Source organism: Megascapheus bottae, chromosome 13 (assembly GCF_031878675.1).
Source record: "Megascapheus bottae isolate mThoBot1 chromosome 13, mThoBot2.hap1, whole genome shotgun sequence".
NCBI lineage: Eukaryota > Metazoa > Chordata > Mammalia > Rodentia > Geomyidae > Megascapheus > Megascapheus bottae.
In genome coordinates, this window is record NC_143521.1 from 18,913,469 (window position 1) to 18,936,966 (window position 23,498).

Sequence of the window (23,498 nt, forward strand, 5' to 3'; positions counted from 1 at the left end):
TTTGTAGTTAATTGGAGTCTCAGTCTTTTGTGCCCAGGTTGGCTTCAAACTGAGATCCTCAAATTTCAGCCTGCAAGTATCTAGGATTATATGAGTGAGCATCTAGTTCTACGTGGTTGTTTGTGGTAAGAGTGAAGAAGACAGCAATCTTACTCTTATAGTTGATAAGTCATATTCTGGTCCCACCTATACCCTTTCATTTTAATTTGTAATTGTTAGAAAGTAAAAAAGGCAGAAGCCGGGCATGGTGGGTCACACCTGTAATCCTAGCTACTCAGAAGGCTGAGATTTGAGGATTGCAGTTCAAAGCCAGACACTAAAGTCCATGAGACTCTTATCTCCAATTAACCACTAGAAAACTGGAAGTGGTGCTGTGGCTCAAGGGGTATGGCAGCAGTCTTGAGCTGAACTCAGAGACAAGGCCCAGGCCCAGAGTTCAAGCCCCATGACTGACTAAGAAAAAAAAAAAAGGAAAGTAAAAGAGGCAGACAGGAAGTATTCTTTATGACTCCCTTGGAAATAGCTTACCTGAATATCAGAAAAGTCAGGTAAGGTAAGACTGAGAAACAAATCTAGGAATTAAGAAGCACTTATAAGCCATTATATTCCTTTAATAAAATCAAATAGTCTCTCCAAGAAAGTGTTTAGCTAAATGTCTCCATGTCAGGGTTATAGTTTAGTTTGGACATTTTGAGCTTCCAAATGTTTCCTATATGGTAAACCTAGTCCTCAGAAGCATGGTGTGGACCTATAATATGCAGGGCCTGTTAGCTTCTCAGCCTCAGAGACAGCCATTCAGTTGTACAGGGAGTTATGAGTTTCAAGTACATAGTCCATAAAGCAAGCCTTCTAGTCAGGACCAAGAAATTTTCATCCCATGCACTCCACTTAGCCTCACCGGCTTCACATTTCTGGCTGTTTCCTTTGCTACAACTTTATGTACTCTTAGGAATAAAAGAAATCTTGCCATTTTGAGATTTCATACTCTCCCAAGTTTGTGGTTTTGAATTTCGTGTCATTTAAGATCACTTGGGAAACTCAATGTTTGAGTAGTATTAGGCTATTCTCCTGGAAGTTATCTGGATGAAAGAGCTAAAATGTTCATTTTCATAACATGGCCAGAGTGACATCTGATCTATTTGATGTCTAAATTTGTTACTGAATAGTCTACTGTTGATGCATTTTACAAACTATCCTCTCAAAGTGACTGTATTTTTTCTGTCCTTACTTCAGAACTTGTGTAACTAGTATCTTTTGTTTAATGGGTTCATAAAACCATTTCTTCCATAGCTTTCTGGTGTCCTCTATTGTGCTATGTCCCTTGCAAACAAGTGGATATTATAAACTAAATAAACAAACCCATTCTACTGCCATCCAAGGAGATGGGAGTAGCTGACAATGTGTGTAGGCCCTGCCTGCTTGAATATATTACCTTTCCATTTCTATATGACTATGCCAATGCTATACAAAACACAGGATAAAAGCAAGTTTCTTGTTTCCTGAAATCACACATCCTCCTGGAGGTATCTATTCCTTAACTTTTATGGTTTTTATTCTGAGAGACAAAAAACTCAGGCTTTGTGTGAGATACTAGTGTTTAAACTCTCAGCCTTATACTGGCATCCTACCACCTGAACTTATCCCTCCAGCACTGTTTTTTGCTCATTATTTAAAACAGGGTTGCCATTCCCACTGAGGAATGAACTGAGCATCTGTCTACCTACTTTTAGGCTTCTAGATGTAGTTGGGATTACAGACATACACTATAATGTCTAGCTTCCCTTTACTGAGATGGGAGTCTCATAGATTTTTCTGCCTAAACTGCTCTGTAACAATAGCCCATTCTCAACCTCCTACATAGCTTGGAATGACAGGTGCACATGACTGTACTCAGCTATGATTGAGAAGTCTTGTGAAATTTTCTGCCCTGGATCAAACCATGATCTCAGCTTCCCAAGTAGCTAGGATTACAGGTGTGAGGCACTGGCTCCCAGCTTCTCTTCTCTTTTGTAATACCTTTGGGACCACCTGTTTTCCTGTAGTGCTTTAAGTCCTATGCTCTATAAACCAAAAGGCAGAGGTAGCTTGATTTCAGCTGGGCACTTGTTTCAATAGAGTTAGCCAAAAAAATTGATGAGGTTCTCTTTTTTTTTCTTTTTTTGCCGGTCCTGGGGTTGAGCACAGGGGCTGAGCACTGTCCTTGGACTTTCTCAAGGCTAGAGCTCTACCACTTGAGCCTCAGCACCACTTCCGGTTTTTATCTATGTATGTGGTACCGAGGAATCGAACCTGGGTGTTCATGCACGCTAGGCAAGCACTTTAACCACTAGGCCAAACTCCCCGCCCGATGAGGTTCTCTTATATGAACTGTATTGTTAACTTGCCTTTTCTAAGTACATCATGAGTGCAATCAGGTAGTAGTTAGGATTATGCAATGGCTAAAAGCTTCTGAAGAAAAAGGAGGTCTGTATCAGCTAGGACAAACTCTCAAAGTTTAATGACTTACCACAATAAGCAGCTAATCTCCAGGTGAAGACTCAAGACACTCTTCTCCCTTGTGCCTTTATAATCCTGAACACATAGTTCCATTGAGAATGTGTTTAGCTGCCTCAAAGTCGGAGATATTTTGGAAAATTGCTCATGTGGTATTTTCATTGGCCAATACTGAAACAGAAATACATTCTTCTACTTATATTCAGGTAGTTAGAACTTGATTGGTATACCTAACTTCTGTGTAATTTGTTGGGAAGAAAGGCTGGAAAATACAATGTAATTATGTCTTCAGAATACCATCTGCAAGACCACCAAAAATAATTTTTTTTTTTTTTTTGCCAGTCCTGGGCTTGAGCTCAGGGCCTGAGCGCTGTCCTTGGACTTTCTTAAGGTTAGAACTCTACCACTTGAGCCGCAGCACCACTTCCGGCTTTTTTCTATGTATGTGGTACCGAGGAATTGAACCCGGGTCTTCATGCATGCTAGGCAAGCACTTTAACCACTCAGCCAAACTCCTGGCCCCTCAAAAATAATTTTATCTCTTCCTTTCTCACAGAACATATACTACATGGGGGAAAAAAATCTAAAGTCCTAGATAGTCACTGGGTCACATCAAATAATGTGTAGCACTCTTTGTGAAGTTCAGATGTCTAAACAAACTATTATCTTTAATACTGACATACTAACTCATGATCCCGCACACACAACACAGTGGTGAAAGATCAGGAACAGGAAACTACAGTATGTTCTCTCATTTGGAAAAAGAAACATGTGAGACATTGTGTCAACAATGCACAATGATAATGAAATATTGAATTTTATAATGTATCTCCTCTAAGTTTTCTTTGTTTTTGCCAGTCCTGGGGTTGAATTCAGGGCCCGAGCACTATCCTTGAGCTTTCCTCAAGGCTAGCACTCTACCACTTGAGCAACAACACCACTTCTGGATTTTCAATATATATGGTACTGAAGAATCGAACCCAAGTCTTCGTGTATGATAGATAAGCATTCTACCACTAGGTCAAACTCCCAACCTCTTCTGATCTTATTCCAATTCTAATCTTCAATAGAAATTTGCTTATTGTTTGGCCCTTGACATATTGTTTTTCACATATTTTTCATGTTCACATCCTATGTAGATATTGAACTGTAAATTTCTTATGTTCTACTTCCTACTTATGTGTGTAAATCTGAGGTTGAATAGTTGGCCCAGGTTTTTTTTTTTTTTTTTGGTGGGTCATGGGGCTTTGACTCTGGGCCTGGCTCCTGTCCCTGAACTCTTCAGCTCAAGCACGGTTACTGCCCTACCCCTGGGGCCACAGTGCCACTTCCAGTTTTCTAGTGATTAACTGGAGATAAGAGTTTCATGTTCTTTAGTGTCTGGGTTGGCTTTGAACTGTGATCCTCAGATCTCAGGTTCCTGAGTAGCTAGGATTACAGGCCTTAGCCATGCACCTAGCTATGACCCAGTTTTTTTCAACACTTGAGGAATGTTAGTTTTATGGTTTCATTAGGAAATCCCATCCAAAAATTAGTCTTCCTGATTTATTTTCTGTATTATTTCCTTTTATCTAGTCTCAACAGATAATCTGCTTTTCAATTATTCCGAATTTTACCAATTATTTTGCCTCTGTAAACATTGGTCTCCATCTTTCAAATTTATCTAGTATCTGTTGATTCACCACTAATCCAGTGTAAAATATACTCTCTTGTCTTAGTAGTATCCAATTTCAGGTACAAATCCTCTTGGATTAGCTCCTGTGATATATAAATTCTCAAATCTCAATTTTGTTTTATAAGCTCTTTAAAAAATGTGTTTTGTTTTGTTTTTTTGCCAGTTATGGGGCATGACCTCAAGGCCTAGGTAATATCCCTGAACTTTTCCCTCAAGGCTAGCGCTCTACCACTTGAGACAAAGTCACTTCTGGCTTTTCTGTTTATGTGATACTGAGGAATTGAACCCAGGGCTTAAAGAGTGCTAGGAAAGCACTCTACCATTTAGCCATGTTCCTAGCTCTCAATTTTCTTTTTTTTCAAGAAGGCCAAAAGAGAAGTCTAACACAGGTGGCTCTTTCAAGTAGTGTTTTAGCCACTCATACTATTTCTCCTGATTCTTGTATTACTAACATAATTTTCCATACTTGCTGATATCAAACTAATGGAGGACAGGAGGACTTCATTAAGCCTGAAAATGAACACATCACTTTTCATTTATATTTATTGATTAGAACTCAATCACCTTGGGCATAATCACATGAAGAAATAAAATTTAGTTTGTGCATCCAGGAAGATAATAGTTCAATACTTAGTCTCTGCCACCAAGTTATAAAAGGAAAATAAATGCTAAAAAACAACAACAAAAATAGCCTGGCGTGGTAGCTCATGCCTGTAATTCTAGCTACTCAGGAGGCTGAGATCTGAGGATCCCAGTTTAAAGCCAATCCAGGCAATGAAGACCATGAGACTCTTATCTTCAATTAACCACTAGAAAACTGGAAAAAGTGGTGCTGTGATTCATAGGTAAGGCAGTAAGTAGCATTGAGGTGAAGAGCTCAGGGACAGGACCCAGGTCCAGGGTCAAATCATCATTTCACTACCACTCAAGAGCAAGAACTCATTTTCTTTCAAATAAGAATTAGAGAGCTTTTGATATTGGGATACATATAAAACATTACAAAGGGCCAATGAACCAAATTTAAGTTAAAAATAACAATATATTTTTTTTCTTTTGTTAGACTTGGGGCTTGAATTCAGGGCCTAGGCATGGTCCCTGAGTCTTTGTGCTTAAGGCTAGCACTCTACCACTTGAGCCACAGCTCCATTTCTGGTGCTTAGAGGTAAGAATCTCACAGACTTTCTTGTCTGGGTTAGCTTTAAACTGTTGTTCTCAGGTCTCTATGAACTATGGGCATCTGCAAATATAAAATGTGTGTGTGTTTGGTGTGTGTGTGAGAGAGGGTGGGGAAGAGAGTGCGCAACAAGGCTGGGGCTTGAACTCAGGGCCTGGCACTGTCTGAGCTTTTTTTTTTGTTCAAGGACAGTGCTCTATTACTTCTGGACTTCAAAATTTTGGGTATTTTATTGGCAATGTCTCACTTTCCTGCTGCAGATGACTTTGAATTGTAGTCCTCAGATGTGAGCTTCCTGAGCAGCTAGGATTATAGGTATGAGCAACCAGGGCCTAGATGAGAATATGGTTTAAAGAAAACTTGATTGAAAGGATGGAAGAAATGGTGAAAGTTAGAGAATTTGTGAGCACTGCAGATAGAAAAAAAAATAAATTCAGGAGAAACAGGAGGACTAAATAGAATATAGGTGGAATTTCTCATTCCTCCAAAATTGACAAAAAAAAAAAGAAGAAAATTTCTAGCATTTGGAAAACTAAATTTGTGCTTAATGGATTCAATCTAGTTAAGGCTAAGTAAAGCCATATAATAAAATGAAGCTGTGATTTAGAGCAAAAGCATTCAAATAGAAAGGGAGAGAAGAAATGATGTGAAGTGGATGGAAAGGATCCAACTAAATTACAGTAGAGGACTTAAATCTGAAGTGGTAAAATACAGCATTTTATTCGATAGTAACTCGGCAGAATATTGCAGGAAAAGAACAGGTAGGATGATTAACAATCTGCATGTAAATCTACTGTAGTACTTGTTACCCAGAAAAGCCTCTGGAAAGTGGCTTTGATTTTAGGCTACACATAGTAGGCATATGATGAATTCTTGTTTGAATGAATTGATTTAGTCATTGCCAATTCTGTTGTGGTGCTCTGTAGAGTACTGGCAACTGCCCACATTTCATATGGTATGCCACTGCTAAAAAGAAGAAACACGCTAAAAAAAAAAATACACGAACACTCGGCTAAACTTAGACGTCTTAAAATGGCAACTATGTCATTGAGACTTTTTTTTTTTATATTGTGCCAGTACATCTGTGTATGATGTTGGCTTCGTTTTCCTTAAGCCAATACACGTGCACTCGACCAGAAATGGCTAACTGTAAGTTCAATAAGCCACGTTATCATCCCAAATGTTCTGCCAAGGCCTTCGGACACAGAAAACGAATAAAATTAGATTCTCCGCCATGATATTCCTCGTAGAGGGTGTACAAAGACGATCGTTTACGATGCTCGCTTCACAGACAAGGACTGGGTTGGGTAGGCAGCGAAGCGGTTAAATCGGGGTCAATCCGTGGTCGGCTCCGACTCCACGTTCCTCTAGTTGAGGTGATCCCCCAGTCCACTTTTCTCATATGGCACACGTGTTTAAAGACAGGTTCAGGAGCCTGCCACCCCAGAGTCTAGCTTAGGCATGGAAGGCTCTTGCCTCACACGGAGCCATTTCTTTAGAATCCAGGACCCCCTCGATTTGGCAAGGGGGAACAAAAAAAAAAAAAAATGGCCCGGAATAAAACTACGTACCAGACGTCCAGAGCTATAGGCCCCACCTCCCGGATCTGGCCGACCCGGCCTCCCGCTACCACCACTGTTAGGGCCCGCGCTTCCGCCCAGGCTCCCACGCGGCGCCAGGCCGGCTCCTCGGCCGCTGTCCCGCCAGTCTCCGCCTCACGCACCGCGACACCGCGCGCCCTCAGGGGACTGCAGTCGTCCTGGCCTCGGAGGAATTAAAAAAAAAAAAAATCTCACTTTCGACTTTGGGCCACACGCGCGCCGCCACCGCCGCCGCCGCCGCTCCGGCGACGACTGATGGCGTCACGCGCGCTTCCGCCTGCGGCTGCGTTCTAGTCACAAGTCAGGAAGGAAGAAGGGAGGGCTGCAAGGCTGTGCGAGGGAAGAGAAGACCTCTGGGCGTTCGCGGGCTCTCCTGCAGCTCCGCCACCCCCCCTCCCCCTCGGAAGCCACCCAGGCACACTTCCTGTCGACTTTTCTAGTTTCTCCTTTCGCTGGGTTTTCCCGACCGCCCGGCTCTCTCTACGTCTCACCCTCCCCCCCCCCGCCCCTCCCCGCTTGCTCCCGCACGCTCCCTTCCTCCCTCCCTCCCTCCCACCCAGGAGCAGGCTCCCCGCCCTTAATATCGCGAGACGAGGTGAGAGCTGGAGGAGCGGCGGCGGCGGCGGCTGTAGAGGTGACCGAGGCGGTGGCGGCGGAGGCGGCACCGAGTGCTGAGTCGGCCTCCGGGAGGCCGAAGTCGCGGTAGAGCGTAGCCCCCACGCCCCTCCCCCGTCCGCGCCCTCCTTCGTTCCCCGGGGATGGAGAAAGCGACGGTTCCGGTGGCGGCGGCGGCGGCTGAGGGAGAAGGGAGCCCCCCGGTGGTGGCGGCGGTGGCGGGCCCCCCCACGGCGGCGGCGGCGGCGGCGGCGACGGCCGCGGAGGTCGGCGGCGGTGGCGGCTGCAGCAGCAGCAGTAGCGGCGGCGGCGGGGCGCGCTCGGCCTCGTCTCCTCGTGGGATGGTGCGAGTCTGCGACCTGCTTCTGAAGAAAAAGCCGCCTCAGCAGCAGCAGCAGCCGCCGCAGCACCACAAGGCCAAGCGCAACCGGACTTGCCGACCCCCCAGCAGCAGCGAGAGCAGCAGCGACAGCGACAACAGCGGCGGCGGTGGCGGTGGCGGCGGTGGCGGCGGCGGCGGAGGAGGAGGTGGAGGAGGCGGCGGCGGCGGCGGCGGCACCAGCAGCAACAACAGCGAGGAAGACGAGGACGACGACGACGAGGAAGAAGAGGTTTCTGAGGCAAGGCCCTGGTTTGCAAGGAAGGAGGGAGGAAGGGACTGGGGAGGACGGGGGGTGGGGGGGCGGCGTGGGTGGGAGGGGGCCTGCTGTGGGGGGACAGATCGCTCGGGGTCGGTCTTTCTCAGTTACCAGGCTTCGACTGCCCCCTTTCTTTCCTCGGCCTAAATGGTGAGGTGTGGAGAGGTGGGGGAGGGTAGCTGACACGTGGGGGTGGGAGGACCTCAGGCCGCGGAGTCGGGTGAACTGCCTGTTACCCCGGGATGGTTCACTCGGTTAAGGATGGAGGGGACTGGTGCGATTCCCTGTTGGCACACCTGGAGAAGAGGGTGGTCTCCCTGGGGCCTGGAGAGCCACCTTACTGGGGCGGAGGCGGGGCTAAATCGGGAGGGGTAAGATAATAGGTAGAGGAGTCTCCTGGGAACATCTAGGCGGGTTCCCCAGTTGTGAGGTGGAGGGGAGCCGTTTTGGAGGAGAGGTAACATTGAAATGGACTGGAAGCAGCGTCCTGTGTATATATGTGAGAGACACGTGAGAGAGCTGTACTTTTCCATATTCTCCTGCACGTTTTTTTTTTTTTTCCACTCCCATCTTTTGTAACTCTTGCGAGGAAGTAATTTTCACTTCCTCCAGCTTTCAAGGATTTTAGATGAACTCATCACAACAACCATAGACATTTTATTACTAACTCACTGGATGAAAAATTTGTTTGACTGTTACATGTACCCATGGTGCATCTTTGAATATTTTATTTTCTTAGGAATAATTAAGCTGGGATTCGTCATTTTCCAGATAAATAAAGGGCAACAGAGGCTGCTTTGAACCTAGACTTGGTAGTGGTGAGTTGGGATAAGGAAGGCCTCTTGATTTGTCCTAGTGATATGGTTTCATAACTGTTTATAATGTTTCCTGGATTCACAGACAGGCGGCGTTGCAGGACCGTGTTCCTCAATAGAAGGCCTTTTAACCCAAAAGCTCAGTGAAACATACCATACTGATCACCAATAGTTAACCTTACTGATGATAAACTCTTTCATAAAATTTTCTTATGCCTTCTGTGAAAAAGAAGGTAAAACATTTTAATCTGAAGAAAGCCGTTGTAATTTAAAGCTTTAAAAGTTGAATAACAGTTGTAACAAAGGAAAGCTGCTTTTGTGAAAATGGCAGTTCAACTGCATCCAGGTTTTGTTAAAATACAGAAAATACGCCTTACAGAGTTTCATCTAAATGAAGTTATCTAAGTAAAGATACAAGATGGGTGATGTATGCCAAAAGACACTTTCTGTTACTGCTATTGGGCTGTTGAATTCTCTGGCTGGGTTTGTATGCTAAATATTGCTTTGGCTTGAATGTTTTGTTTAGCTTGCATTTGAAGTTGGAAAGGGAAAACTGTGAATATGACTCAGTCATGAATTTAGGCTCAGGGATCTGGGTTCAATAGCTGGCACTATTAAAAATAAGAGCACTTTAATATTGAAGCAAGAGATAATGGTGAGAGCTTCATCTATAGTCTGGTATTTAAAATCATTCGGTTGGTCTTATAATTCTTAAAAACTTAGAAATACTTTTAGAAATAATTTAGCTCATCTTTATTTTTTTGTACCAGTACTGATGTTTGAACTTACAGCCTGGGTATTGTCTCTGAGCTTTCTTTGCTCTAGGCTGCAGCTCCAACACTTGTGCCATAGCTCCACTTCCATCTGTTTTTAGTGGTTACTTAGAGATAAGTCTCTAGGAATAAATCTTTCCAGTATTCCAAGTTTTAAAAGGCTCTGCAAACCAGTACACTTCAGTTGTAATCTTATTTTCTTGTAAAAGAAAGCTAGTGAATTCCATTTTTTTTAAACTCAGTAATGGAGATATGGGGAAAATACCACAAATTAAGATTTTGAATTTTCCAACACAATTATCATGCTCTGGTTTGGAATAAGGTCATAATATTGAATGCAGCATTTACTGGGATATTCTGAAGCAAGCAAAGCCTATTGCCCATTGTGATGTAGCTTTATAATTTCTTAAAACATGAATGGGTGGCTCTAAGTTTGTATGTTAATTTTGTAGGTCACATTTTCCATAGTAAATAGTGGGAATATAGTACATGTTGACTTTTCCAACTAGGAGGGAACTATTTGGCTTTTAGTGTGCTTTGTTCAGTCTTCTGCACCTTCTGCATCTTCTTTTGTTATGAAGATGAGTCAATAGAAATATATTCAATGATACAACCATTTAAAAAATTCTATACAGGTACATGGTGAGGAATGACCAGGTAGGAGAACAGTTTCTCTGCCCATGCCCCCCATTCTTTGATGGAAGTAAAGAAATAAACCTACTTATGACTACTGTATCCCATAGGCTAAATAGAGTTGTGCAATGTTTTTCTTAATTACTATTTTCCTGATATGTCAGCAGAAGTTTGACTTTATGGAGTTAGGAAGTCTGTGGTTAAATTCACAGTATATGTAAGGGTTTTCTCCCCCAAGCCCCCAATTTATTGTGATAACCTACACAATTTAAAAATGAAGATGTCCTACTCCTTGAGCCAAAACCTTTCCAGTAGAAATTCTTAAGTGTTTAAAAAGGAATATGAAAGGTTATGCTTAACCTGAAAAACTAAGGGATGATAAAAATAGGTTGTTTTGTTAACAAAAATGCTACATTAATATTCTTCATCTGCTGGAAGAAGAACTATGCCTGTAATTCTAAAGGTATCTCAAAGGCTGAGATCTGAACATTGTGGCTCAAAGCCAGGCCAGGCCAGAAAGTTTAGGACACTCTTATCTCTATTAACTACCAAAAAAGCCAGAAGTGGAGCCTGTGGCTCAAGTGGTGAAGTAGTAGCCTTAAGCAAGAAAAGATCAGTGACAGAGCTTAGGCCCAGAGTTCAAGCCTTAGGACCAGCAAGCAAAAAAAGAAAGAAAGAAAAGAAAAAAAAGGAACAAAAAAGATAATTGAGATTGGAAATTTTTCCCCCAAATGTTAAAGAATTCAGTGCTTCAGATAATTTGCATAACTTCAGAAGTACATGGGAGCAAAAGTGTCAGATCAAGAGCTTTCCATTTTCCTATATCTTTGTATTTGACACTAAGATCTAAAGCTGCAAATGAATATTTTATTGTGGTGACTGACCAAAAAAGAAAATATTAAAAAAACATATATGTGTTTTCCAAAATTAGTGTGGTTACTTAAATTTCTTACTCAAATACTTCAAGAAGTTGAAATTGCAAGTTTTACATTTTATTTTAGAAATCATACTCTATTTGAGTGTATTTTAAAAGATAAAATGACACCGTTTTCTAAAGCAGAATTCAAGGTGGGGAGAGACTTTTATGTTCCAGAGTAATATTTTTGTTAAAGATGAGTAAGATGTAAATATGGTAGGCGTTGATCAGAATTCTGTTTAAAAAAAAAAAGATAACCCGACCTATGGCTTTAAGAGAGAAATTTAGCAAAAAGAAACTTTTGCAAAGGGACTCAGCAAATACTTAGTACTGAAAGTATTTGCGAAGCTAGAAAGACTCTGTTGTTGATATAAAAGGTGACATTGAGAATGAGTAAGAAAAAAAAAATTGATTTAAAAAATTAGACTGTGTGTTGGGCTGGGAGTTTGGCCTAGTGGTAGAGTGCTTGCCTAGCATGCATGAAGAAGACCTGGGTTTGATTCCTCAGAACCACATACATACAAAAGAGCCAGAAGTGGTGCTGTGGCTCAAGTGGTAGAGCCCTAGCCTTGAGAGACAGTGCTCAGGCCCTGAGCTCATGCCCAGGACTGGCCCCAAAAAAAAAAAGAAAGAAAGAAATATATATATATATATATATATATATATATATATATATATTAAACTGTAGTTTCTTCAGGTTAATTGTTTGTTTTTTGTTTTTTGTTTTTTTTGTCGTAGGACTTGAACTTTGGGCTTAGGCGTTGTCCCTGAGCTCTTCAACTCAAGGATACTGCCATACCCCTTGAACCACAGCGCCATTTCCAATTTTTCTGGTGATTATTTGGAGATAAGAGCCTCATGGGCTTTGTAGTGCCTGGGCTCGCTTTGAATCCTGATCCTCATGTCTCAGACTCCTGAGTAGGTAGGGGGTTACAGGCCACTGAGCCCGGCTTATTTTTGCTTTTAAATGCAAAAAAAAAAAAAAAAAAAAACCACCTCAAAACACTAAAATCTGTGTTGTAAAGGCATAGAATTTCAGATTAGCACAAGCGCTGGGAGTTTGGCCTAGTGGTAGAGTGCTTGCCTAGCATGCAGGTAGACCCCAGGTTCGATTCCTAGGTAACACATATATAGAAAAAGCTGGAAGTGGCTCATGTGGTAGGGCTCTAGACTTGAGAAAGTCCAAGGACAGACAGTGTTTAGGCTCTGAGTTCATTCCCCACCAGGACTGGCAAAAAAAAAAAAAAAAGAATTTCAGATTAGTACAGAGAAGCTGCTTGTTCTATTCCCCAATTTTTACTCTTTAATTGATGTTGCATTATTTGTAAAATAAATGTTTTTGATCTTCGTTTCCTATCTTGTTTTAAGTGTAGGACTTGATTTTTAAGAATCAATTAAATAACTAGTATCTAGAAAATATTTAGGATTCACATAGGAAACTTAAGGAAGAAATAGTTTCTTTTTCCTTTCTTGGATCCAGAGTCTATAAATAGCTGATATTTGAATTTCAGTATCTTTCACTTAGGTATAGTGTTCTTCCCTAGGTATTAGAGGGAAAGCCAGTTAAATCAAGGACTTGGTATTGAATGCCTGATAAATGCTTTAAGATTCCTAGTTATATTTATATTTAATAGGAAGAACTAGTACTTATAGTGTGTAAAGTATAGGTAATGATTAAGAGCCCAAACTGTGGCACACCTATTCAAATCCTAGTTCCATCAATTAGTAGCTAACCTTAGGAAAGTTACTTCTACTTCAGTTTTCTTATATGTAAGTAGTAATTGCAATAGATCCTACTATAACATTGCTATGAGAGTTAGATGAGTTAATAGGATATTTTTAGGAATTTTCATTGTAAATCCTGTCTGTGAAATAGGTACCATCATTTTTTTTTTTTTTTTGCCAGTCCTGGGCTTAAGCTCAGGGCCTGAGCACTGTCCTTGGACTTTCTCAAGGCTAGAGCTCTACTACTTGAGCCTCAGAGCCACTTCTGGGGAAGAATCAAACTCTGGTCTTTGTGCATACTACATAAGCATTCTACCACTAGGCCAAATTCCCAGCCAGGTTTTTACTTTTAAAAGTAAAAGTCAGTTTGAACTTGACCCTACTACTACCTTATTTTGTAACATTCTCACTGCGAGATAACTGGAGGAAATGGCAGCCACTTATTTCAGTTGGAGCACTGATATTGAAGATTTCATGCTTGCTAGGCAAGCTCTCTACTACCTGTTCTCTGTACCCCCACAGTCCTTATATTTTTATTTTGTTTTTGACATAGGGTCTGTCTAACTTTGCTCAGGCTGACCTTGAACTCAATCCTGATTAGCTGGCATTAGGGAGATACACAACCACAGATTTAAAATTTGCAAGTTGCTTTAGAAAGTAATTTTGTAACAGAGGCCTCTTTGTAAAGTAGGAGTTTCATGATTTATCTATTCTGTTTGGTAGAACACAACCCTATTCCTACTACTACCTTTTTTCTTAAACCTAGCATTTTACATACTATGAATTTTAGAGTTTAAAGGGAGAAAAGTCTTGTTCATCTTTCTTTTTTCCCTGAAATAGTACTCTGTGCTAGACCTTTCCTGTGTTCACATGTGTATATGTTTGCGTGCACTCTTTCATTTGCTGCTTAATGGTAGAAAATGTTTGGGCTTGTGTGCTGGTTCATGCCCATAATTCTAGCTACTCAGGAGGCTGAGATCTGAGGACCATAGTTCAAAGCCAGCCTAGGCATTAAAATCTGTGACTCATACCACTAGAAAACCAGCAGTGGTGGTGTGGCTCCAGAGATAGGGTGGTAGCCTTGAGCTGAAGAGCTCAGGGATAATGCCCAGGCCCAGACTTCAAGCCCCACCACGGATTCCCCCCTCCCCCCCCAAAAAAAGATGTTTGGAAGTCTTAAATATTGAAATAACACAAACTGGTTGAAGTTATTTACGATCGATTCCTGCAAGATACTTTAATTGGACCTAATTCTTAGGTTTGGCCTTTTTATTTTTTAATTTATTTTTTGGCAGTACTGGAATTTGAACTCAGGGTCTTGTAGTTTGGTCAGTTTGCTTCTGTGGCTCATGTTACATTAATTGAGCTATATCTGCAGCCTGGTTTTTGCTGCCATTTGGTAGATGGAGTCTAGTGAACATATCTTATCTTTGACTTCAATCCTTGATCCTCTGTTCTCAGCCTTCTGAATAACTAAGATTAAAGATGTGAGCCACTAGTACTTAGCATAGGTTTACCAGCTGTAATCATATCAGCCTAATTGGAATAATAAAAGTTTTCAGTGGCCCCTGGCTGTAAATCCTAGCTGTTCAGGAGGCTGAGATCTGAGATTGAGGTTCTCAGCCAGCCTGGGCAGGAAACTATGTGAGACTTAGACTTTTATCTTCAGTTAGCCACCAGGAAACTAGAAAATGGCACTGTGGCTCAGAGTGGTAGAATGTTATCCTTGAGCTAGTGCTTTTATGGAGCTAGATTATAGTTGTAGCTTTCTAAAAGGGAATTTTTCTTCCTTTTCTCTTTCTCAAAAGACCTATTAGTTGGCCTATTTTAACCTTTTGTTTTCCTGTCACAAAAAATAGGAATAGAAAAGGGAAAAAGTAGAGCAAATACCTACCGATTCTTTTTTTTTTTTTTTAATTCTAAATATTGGGATTGTACCCAGGGACTGTCCATACTAAGCATGTGTTCTACCATGTGAACTACCATGTGCTCTACACCCATGACTCTTAAAACTAGTTTTTGTGTGCCTACTGGGACTTGAACTCAGGGCCTAAACTTTCTTGTTCAAGGCTAGTGCTCTGCCATTTGAGCCACAGCTCCTCTTGTGGCTGTGGTTACTAGGAGATAAGAGTCTCACTGACTTTCCTGCCAGAACTGGCTTTGAGCTGTGATCCTCATATCTTAGCCTTCTGAGTCTAGCTAAGGTTATAGGCATGAGCCATCAGTACCTAATCTAAAATAATTTTTGACCTGGGTTTTTCCCACATGGGTCATCTCTCAGTTTAAAAAATGAGATTTGCTCATTTACTTACTTCAACAGGACCTGTAGAAAAATTGGTTTCATAAGGCTTTGTTGGGGGGAAAATGTATTATCTTGAGGATCTGTTTTTTTCATCTCTTTTCTGTCACACTAAGTATAAAGCTTGGGGCTAGGGAGGAAGGATTTCTGTATGTTGTACTAGATCAAATGCCAGTTCAGCCTTGGACCATAGGACTGTCTCTTCTCTGTGCTATGTTTCCATCTTTTTGGAATTAATGGTGTTTAAAAGAGTCCTGTTGCAGAGTCTTTGAATGTAGCTTTCACAGGTGTGAGATTATAGAGATTAATTCTTTGACTTGACTATTTTATTGAGTGTATAATATATTGAAAGTCATTGTATCTATTAATTACAAGTAAAGTGAATTCATACATATTGTAGTTAATGAAGCTTCAGTAGAACCTTTGCAGTGATAGAATTTTGTTATTTATCAGATTTTTATTAGTAATCATCACTTTTCTCATTAATAATCTTTTTTGAGGGGGGTTGGTCTGGTGCTTGAACTCTGGACCTGTGCTCTTCAACTCAAGGCTACCACCCTACCCCTTGAGCCACAGCACTACTTCTGGTTTTCTTTTCTTTTCTTCCCCCCCCCTTTAAAAAAATTATTTTATTATTGGGGTAATGTATAGAGGAGTTAGTTACTTCTTGAACATTGATAGTCCTTCTCATGTCTTTGTCCCCCTCTCCCTCTTCCCTCTCAATCAATTTCCTTCCCTATTTCAAATAAACAAATAAATGTATATACAATATATCAGATAACAAAATCAGATACAGTGACCATATAAGGGTCTCATGGACTTTTTGTGCCTGGGATGGCTTTGAACCACTATGCTCAGATCTCAGCCTCCCAAGTAGCAAGGATTATAGGTGTGAGCCACCGTGCCAGCTTAGTAATCATTTTTTTATTATTAATTACGACTATGCTTTTCTAGCTAGATCAAGTATTGAGAGCTAGTAAAGTCTTTTAGGAATCATTAGGAATTTGAAGAAAAGATTTTCTTAGATTCATAAAATTTAAGTTTTGTTAATATGAAAGTTGTTAATAATAAAACTGAAAACTTATTGTAAATAGTTTATTTGGAAGTCTGTTAGTTTTTGTTGTCTTCATGGTTTTATTATTATTTACTATGAGATTTGTATGTAACATTTTGTCCAGTTCAAGTAGAAGAAAGTGAGTTTGCATGACAGTATGAAGTTGACATCATGAAGTAGAAAAATCTCAATCTTTTTTTTTGTTGTTGTTGATTGTGGCACTTGAACTCGGCATGGACATTGTCCCTGACCTCTTCAGCTCAAAGCTACCACTTTACCCCTTGAGCCACAGTGCCACTTCCGGTTTTCTGCTGATTAATTGGAGATGAGTCTCATGGACTTTTTTTTTTTATTAAAGAATTTATTAATGTTGATTTTTACATCATATTTTAAATGGCAAGTTTAACAAGTGTTCAAGGAGGGAATCTATTTACAATCACTGGGACTTAGTATTTAGAACTTAATCAAAATTAGGCTATGGGTTTGTATGTCATAGAAACATTAATTTATGAAATAAAACTATGTCTATAGAGTCATAGGTTTTTATGTCTATATAGTTATGTTTATATTTCCATTACTATGTCCATAGCTTTGGGTATGCAGTTATTGAGTCCTAGCTCTTGTTCTCTTTGGATTTAATAGCCACATATTAAGGATACCATGTGCCTTTTGTTCCTTTGGTCTTGACTTGTCTCACTCAACATGATTCGCTCTAGATTGATCCACTTCCCTGCGAATGCCATTATTTTATCTTGTTGTTGGCTATGTAGAATTCCATTGTATATATATATACCACATTTTCTGTATCCATCTGCAGTAGGGTATCTGGATTGTTTCCATCGCCTGGCTATTGTGAATAGTGCAGAGATGAACATAGCTGAGCAGTTGTCCTTATATCTTGGGTCATGATGTTTAGGATAGATGTCCAGAAGTCATGGACTTTTTAGTGCCCGGACTGGCTTTGAACTGCAATCTTCAAATCTCAGCCTCCTGAGTAGCTAGGATTACAGGCGTGAGCCACCGCACCCAGCAAAATCTCATATTTTTAAATAATGTTGCAGACTGCAAATTAATGAATCATTCAGAAAGCTTGACAAAATTAAAAATATCTAAAGAATATAATCTTGTTTTTTCATTGCTTTTTCCTTGTCTTTTCATTTTTTTGTTCCTACTGAATATGAGTGATATTATCAAGACCAGGGCTGTCACTTAGAAATTTACCTGCTAAGAAGGTTCATTGAGCTTTGTTTTTGAGATGTACCATTTTGAAAAGATGAACTTTGAATAATGTTTATTGACTATAAGAACTAAGGAATGCATTCATATATATAAAAGAAAAAGGTCTTGTAATATGTAGTATTTTCATATTTTTCATTTGATATCTTTTCATTGTATCATATGCTGAATAAGCTTCATTTACAGGAGTTTGGGTTTTTTTTTTTCTTCTTTGTTGGTTATGGGACATGAATTCTGGGCCTGGGTGTTATCCCTGAGCTATTCAGCTCAAGGGTACCACCCTGCCCCTTGAGCCGCAGTGTCACTTCTGGTTTCCTGGTCATTAATTGGAGATAAGAGTCTTACAGACTTCTTAGTACCTGGGCTGGCTTTGAACTGTGGTCTTCAGATCTCAGCCTCTGGAGTAGCTAGGATTACAGGCTCGAGTCACTGCTCCCAGCTAGGTTTAGTTTTTTTTTTTTTTTTTTTTCCAAAAAAAAAAAACCTTTTTGGAATGGGTGGCTGGGAATTGAGTAACTAGACTAAGCCAGAGAGTAATACCTGTTAGCTATGATTTGATTAGCGCTTTCAAGTTTACCAACAGCAAAAGTATAAAAATAGATGAGCTGTGATGGCTTATGACTGTAATCCTAACTACTCAAGAGGCTGAGATTTGGGAGACCCATGTTCAAAGCCAGCCAAGGCAGAAAGAAAAGTCCAGCAGTTAACAAGCAAAAAAGCAGGTTTGGAAGCATGGATCAATTTGTACAGTACAGGAGTAGTAGTGGAGCTAATGTAAAGTATTTCCTTCCTCCCTCCCCCCCCTCCCTCCCTCTCCCTCCCCCTCTCTCTCTCTTCTTTTTCTTTCTTTTTTGAATGATTTGTACTTGTGACCTCACTGACCAAATCTGAAAGACATGAGAACCTTAGGAACTGCACTTAGTCTTGTCATGGTTCCTGAACATTTGGTATCGATTTAGAACTTTTCTTTCTTTCTTTCTTTCTTTTTTTTTTTTTTTTTGTGCCAGTCCTGGGGCTTTGAACTCAGGTCCAGATCACTATCCTTGGGCTTTTCCTCAAGGCTAGCACTCTACCACTTTTGCCACAGCACAACTTCCAGCACCACTTTCTATGTATGTGGTACTGGATCGTCATGTATGCTAGGCAAGCACTCTACCACTAGGACAAACTCCTGGCCCCAACTTTCATCTTTTTTAAAGATTAGTCATAAGTTGGTTTTTAATAAGTCATTAATGTAACTTGTTTATTTTTAAACTCTTCTCCAAAAAGAGCTTTGGGGATATGATACAGTGGTAAAATACTTGCATACTTTATACAAGGCCCTGGGTTTGAGTTCTAGCACTGAAGGGAAACAACAAAAACAACAACAAGAAAAAGATTTTGATAGTTCTATGGTATATTCCTTAATGCAAGCATTGGGATTGGGAAGGCAGAGGCAGGAGAATCTGGAGGTAGAGATCAGTCTGGTCTTTACAGTGAGACTTAAAAAAAGTAGGAAAGGGAGTTTTTGAAGTTTCTGTTCTCATTATAACAATAGGATATAGCTGTGGATCAAGGATCTCATTTTGTCCTAAGTTTTGGAATCTTTTGATACTGTTTTTACTTTTTTCTATACTAGATCTGTGCCTCCCTCATGTTTCTTACCTACTTGAGGACATCTAAACAAATAATTTTAGATATTGTCAGTTAAGGATTAACTAAAGAAGCAGAACAAATAGGATCTTAGTATGTCATACATAGAATACAGTATTCAAATATAGAGTGCAAGTAATTGCCTTATGTATTATATTTTGAGGGCTAAGCAAGTCTGAACTCCATAAGGCAGGTGATTAGTAAACTTACGAACAAGCTACTACAACTCATAAATAGGTTGAAGTTCTCCGCAGGCCATCAAGGATGGAAGATGAAGCAAAGAGGGAAGTATTGTAGGTTCAGGTGTTATTTTGAGCCATGTTTTGACAAGAAGAGCTCATTTGACTAGGTTTTATCACTAAGGATGTTATGTTCACCCTGGGTTGTAGTCAGCTGATGAGGGACTTACCTGTAAAATCCTCTCATATTAGTACTTAGGTTAGTAGTTGATTGAATAACTGAAAACAATATTTTTATGCTGCAAAATAGTTTCTGCCTTCCCTTCTATTTAGTTTAACCAAACCAAGGTGACGTACTAGAACCTGTTTTAGGTAGAAAAGAAATACCTGGTCTTTGTTCCTATTTTGGGGGGAAAAAGTCAGATCACAAAGTTACCTTGTGATATTTAAAACAAAAAACAGCTTTTTCTAGCCAGAGAAGCTACTAGTTATTGGGTCTTATAGGTGAGGGACTGTTCCTAACACTGAATTCATGTCTATTTCTGCTTGCCTCCTGCCTTATTTGTAGTTAAATTGATTATTCTGATTGTTTTTAGCCAGCACACACTACTATTCTGAGTTTTTCTACTGCTTTTCTCAAAGCTATAGATTTGGCAGAATGTGATGTTCCCTCTCTGCTGTTGTAAGCACATAGCATGTTCTACAAACTGTACCTCCCTAAATAAATGCTTTGTGAGTACATAGGTCACTCAGTCTCAAGCCTGAGATGTGTTTTCTTGTTGCCCATTCTCTACATCTCATCAAAAGTTTTGGGGAGTCTGTTACGATAGCCCTTACTTCTAACTTTAAATGGATTTGAGATGTTTCTTTCTTTTGAACAGCCATAGGTCTGGAACTCTGGGCCTGGGCGCTGCCTCTGAGCTCTTCAGTTCAAGGCTACCGCCCTACCCCTTGAGCCACAGCACCACTTCCAGGTTTTCTACTGGTTAATTGGAGATAAGAGTCTCATGGACTTTAGTGCCCAGGCTAGCTTTGAACCGTGATCCTCAGATCTCAGCCTCCTGAGTAGCTAGGATTACGGGCATGAGCCACCATGCCCAGCAGAATTTTTTTCCTTGTTACAGTCCAGGTGTAGTCTTTTATGTCAGTCACAGATCAAAGCCTTTGCTGTCTTACCACTATACCGTTCTTTAAGTTATTGGTGTTTGGTACTGGAGGCACTAGCCATATGGGTTACTCAGCTCTTGGAATGTCACTAGAGTCATCTGAAAAACTCAGTTTTTTAATTTTTTTCCTACCTCATTCCATCTCTCTTTTCTTCCTACCTATTTAATTTTAAGGCCTTGAAATGATTATTCATGGCTTCTGGCTACTATATATATTAGAGTACCAGTAGCTATCATCACAGACAAGGTTTGGAGATGAGGCCTTTAAAAAGACAATTAAGATTAAATCAGGAAGTATAAGTGGGCTTTAATCTGACATTTCAGAGGAAATTTGGACCTGAAAATCAAAGATAAACTTATAGCATTACATAATCCTTAGGGCTAACAATACAATATATCTTTGGTATCCACACATAAATGTTTTTCAGGAAGACCACTATTAAGGAAAACTCTCAAGGGCTCAATTGGATCAGAGATCAGAGCTCTAAACTTAAGTTTACCTATGCCATTTGTATACTAGGCCTGAGCATCCATAAGGCACATTGAAATTGAAATTATGTGGGATAGCCATCTTAGTGTCACAAAAAATCCTTTTGTATATGTTAATGTTTCTCACCAGAAACTGTTTATTTCATGTTCTTTTTATTTTTTTTTAATTTTTATTTTATTTTTTTGCCAGTCCTGGGCTTGGGCTGAGGGCCTGAGCACTGTCCCTGGATTTTCTCAAGGCTGTGGCTCTGCCACTTGAGCCACAGCACCACTTCTGGCTTTTTGCTACCTATGTGGTACCGAGGAATCGAACCCTGGTTTTCATGCATGCTAGGCAAGCACTCTACCACTAGGCCAAACTCCCAGCTTCATGTTCTTTTTATGACACTGGGAATGCTCAACTATTTTCCCCGTAATGCTACCAAACATCAGCTAAAGATAGCCTGCCTTTCAACAGACTTTCATTTTATTACTTAGTCACTTGAATAACACATTATGGAGGATTAACCTAATTTTTATCATGCTTTTCTGGCATCATTGTTTTAAATATTTTACAAAATTAAGGGCATTGAAGCACTCAACTATCATATAATGATTTAATCAGAACTGATGGTAACTCAGGACAAATAAAGCTTAGTAACTGTGTTACAAAATGTATGTGAATTAATTTTTTTAATTTGCTTTTTGACTGGACTTGGTCAAAACAATGAAATAATATTCAAGAATAAGGCATACTTACTGTACAAGAGAAAATGTCACTCCTGGTTCCTGAAATCTTGTCCTGTATTCACTTTTGAGCCCAGTTACTGTCACGATGGGAAAACATACTATGTTCAAGTACTAGATCACTTTTTACCCCCTTGTAGTGAGCTAAGAGAGCATTTCTACTGAACCTGATGGGATGATTTCCCAATGTAAAAGGATTTTTGTTGCTGAAACAGTATGGTGGAAGAGTGGGAAGGGAGCGTAAGAAGTCCAAAGTATACCTTGAGTCTTTCCTTTGAACTACCATCAACTGTCTTACCTGGCTTTAATGGTAGCCTCCTGTTTCGTCTCCTAGCTTTCTAGTTTTCTTTCTGTTTTCCACCTACTTCATTCTTCAGGCAACAGCCAGACTGAAAGTCTTTCTATGGTACAAATTATTAGTTAACTTCTTACTGAGTAAAATCCAACCTCCCAACTTGGCCTGTAAGGTTTTTTTATGGTCACTTCTTTTAGCCTCATTTGTATTCTTTTCATTATCTTTTCATACTGAAACAAAAGATTCTTAGACTATGTAAAATTTTCTGGTTTGGTATCTTTCGGATATTCTTCCCTAGCTCTTTGTTTATTCTTCTCCTTTAGGTTTCAGAGTAGATATACTTCCTTCTTCAGGATTGTTGGGAGAAACTTGCTTCTCTATACCTCTTCTCCTACTGTCTTTTTGTTTTCTGCCTGTAATTTGGTAAGTTGAACTGGGCTGAGAAGTGGAAGCAGCGCTTATTTTTATGAAAGCTTTTTTAGTACTAAGTAATTCTGTGGACTCTGACACCTTTCTAATTACTTAAGGGTTTGTGTAGGGAGGTGAGATAAGGAAATGTGTTTATCATTCTTAATTGAACCTTATGACAGTGCTGTTTTTATAAGAAGTTGTGAGATGTCTAATTTCATATAATTTAACATGCTAGCATGCCTTAGGAAGATATTCTTTCTCATTGATCTTGTTTTATCAGGCTTTGGTGTTTACTGCTGGTCCTCTACTGCTTCTCAGCTATGACTCCAGTCTGGCATTTTGCTGGTTAATTGGAGATGGAGATTCATAGACTTTTGTTGAGCATTGCTTTGAACTCCCGTCTTCCAGGGCTCAGCCTCCTGAGTAGCTGGAATTACAGTTGTAACCCTCTTACACCCAGCTCATGCAAATTTTGATAGGATATGTATTGAAATTTGGAACAATTTGTAGTAAATTTTATTACTGAATATTCTAATCATGCCTCTATTTTTTCAGGCCTTTAATATGTCCTGAATATATAGTTTTCATATAGATCTTATGTATTACAGTTTACTATGGATTTTTCTATAGTTCTGACTGCTATGAATCTGAGCAGCTCCATGTACTTTGACCCCAGCCCTGCTTTGTGCTTGCAAGCTTTTGTGCTCTCTGTCTCTCTTTTCTCTTTCTTCCCCCCCTTCCCTTTACCTCTCCCTTTCTCTTTCTTCATTAAAGGTGTCTAGCAAATATTTCTGCTGCGGTCCTTCAGATTCACTGCCTTCTGAGTAGCTAGAAGCTACTATTACAGACATGTGTCAACAGCATCAGACTGAATCTTTTTTTTGGAGGGGGGACAATCTTTGGGCTTGAACGCAGGGCATGGACACAGTCATTGACCTTTCTCAAGGCTAGCG

At 40.2% G+C, this 23,498-nt stretch overlaps 1 protein-coding gene across 2 annotated transcripts in view; it reads left to right on the plus strand.

The window, feature by feature from the left end:
• The first annotated feature begins 7,540 nt into the window (after positions 1-7,540).
• Positions 7,541-23,498, plus strand: part of Ankrd17 (ankyrin repeat domain 17) — a 129,211-nt gene continuing 113,253 nt past the window's right edge. Inside the window, exon 1 of one of the 2 annotated variants that reach the window (XM_090343445.1) lies at positions 7,541-8,178. In XM_090343445.1, coding sequence (XP_090199571.1) covers positions 7,702-8,178 — 477 coding nt within the window. In that variant the 5' untranslated portion in view covers positions 7,541-7,701. The remainder of the gene's footprint in view (positions 8,179-23,498) is intronic. The other variant, XM_090343446.1, reaches the window with a different exon arrangement.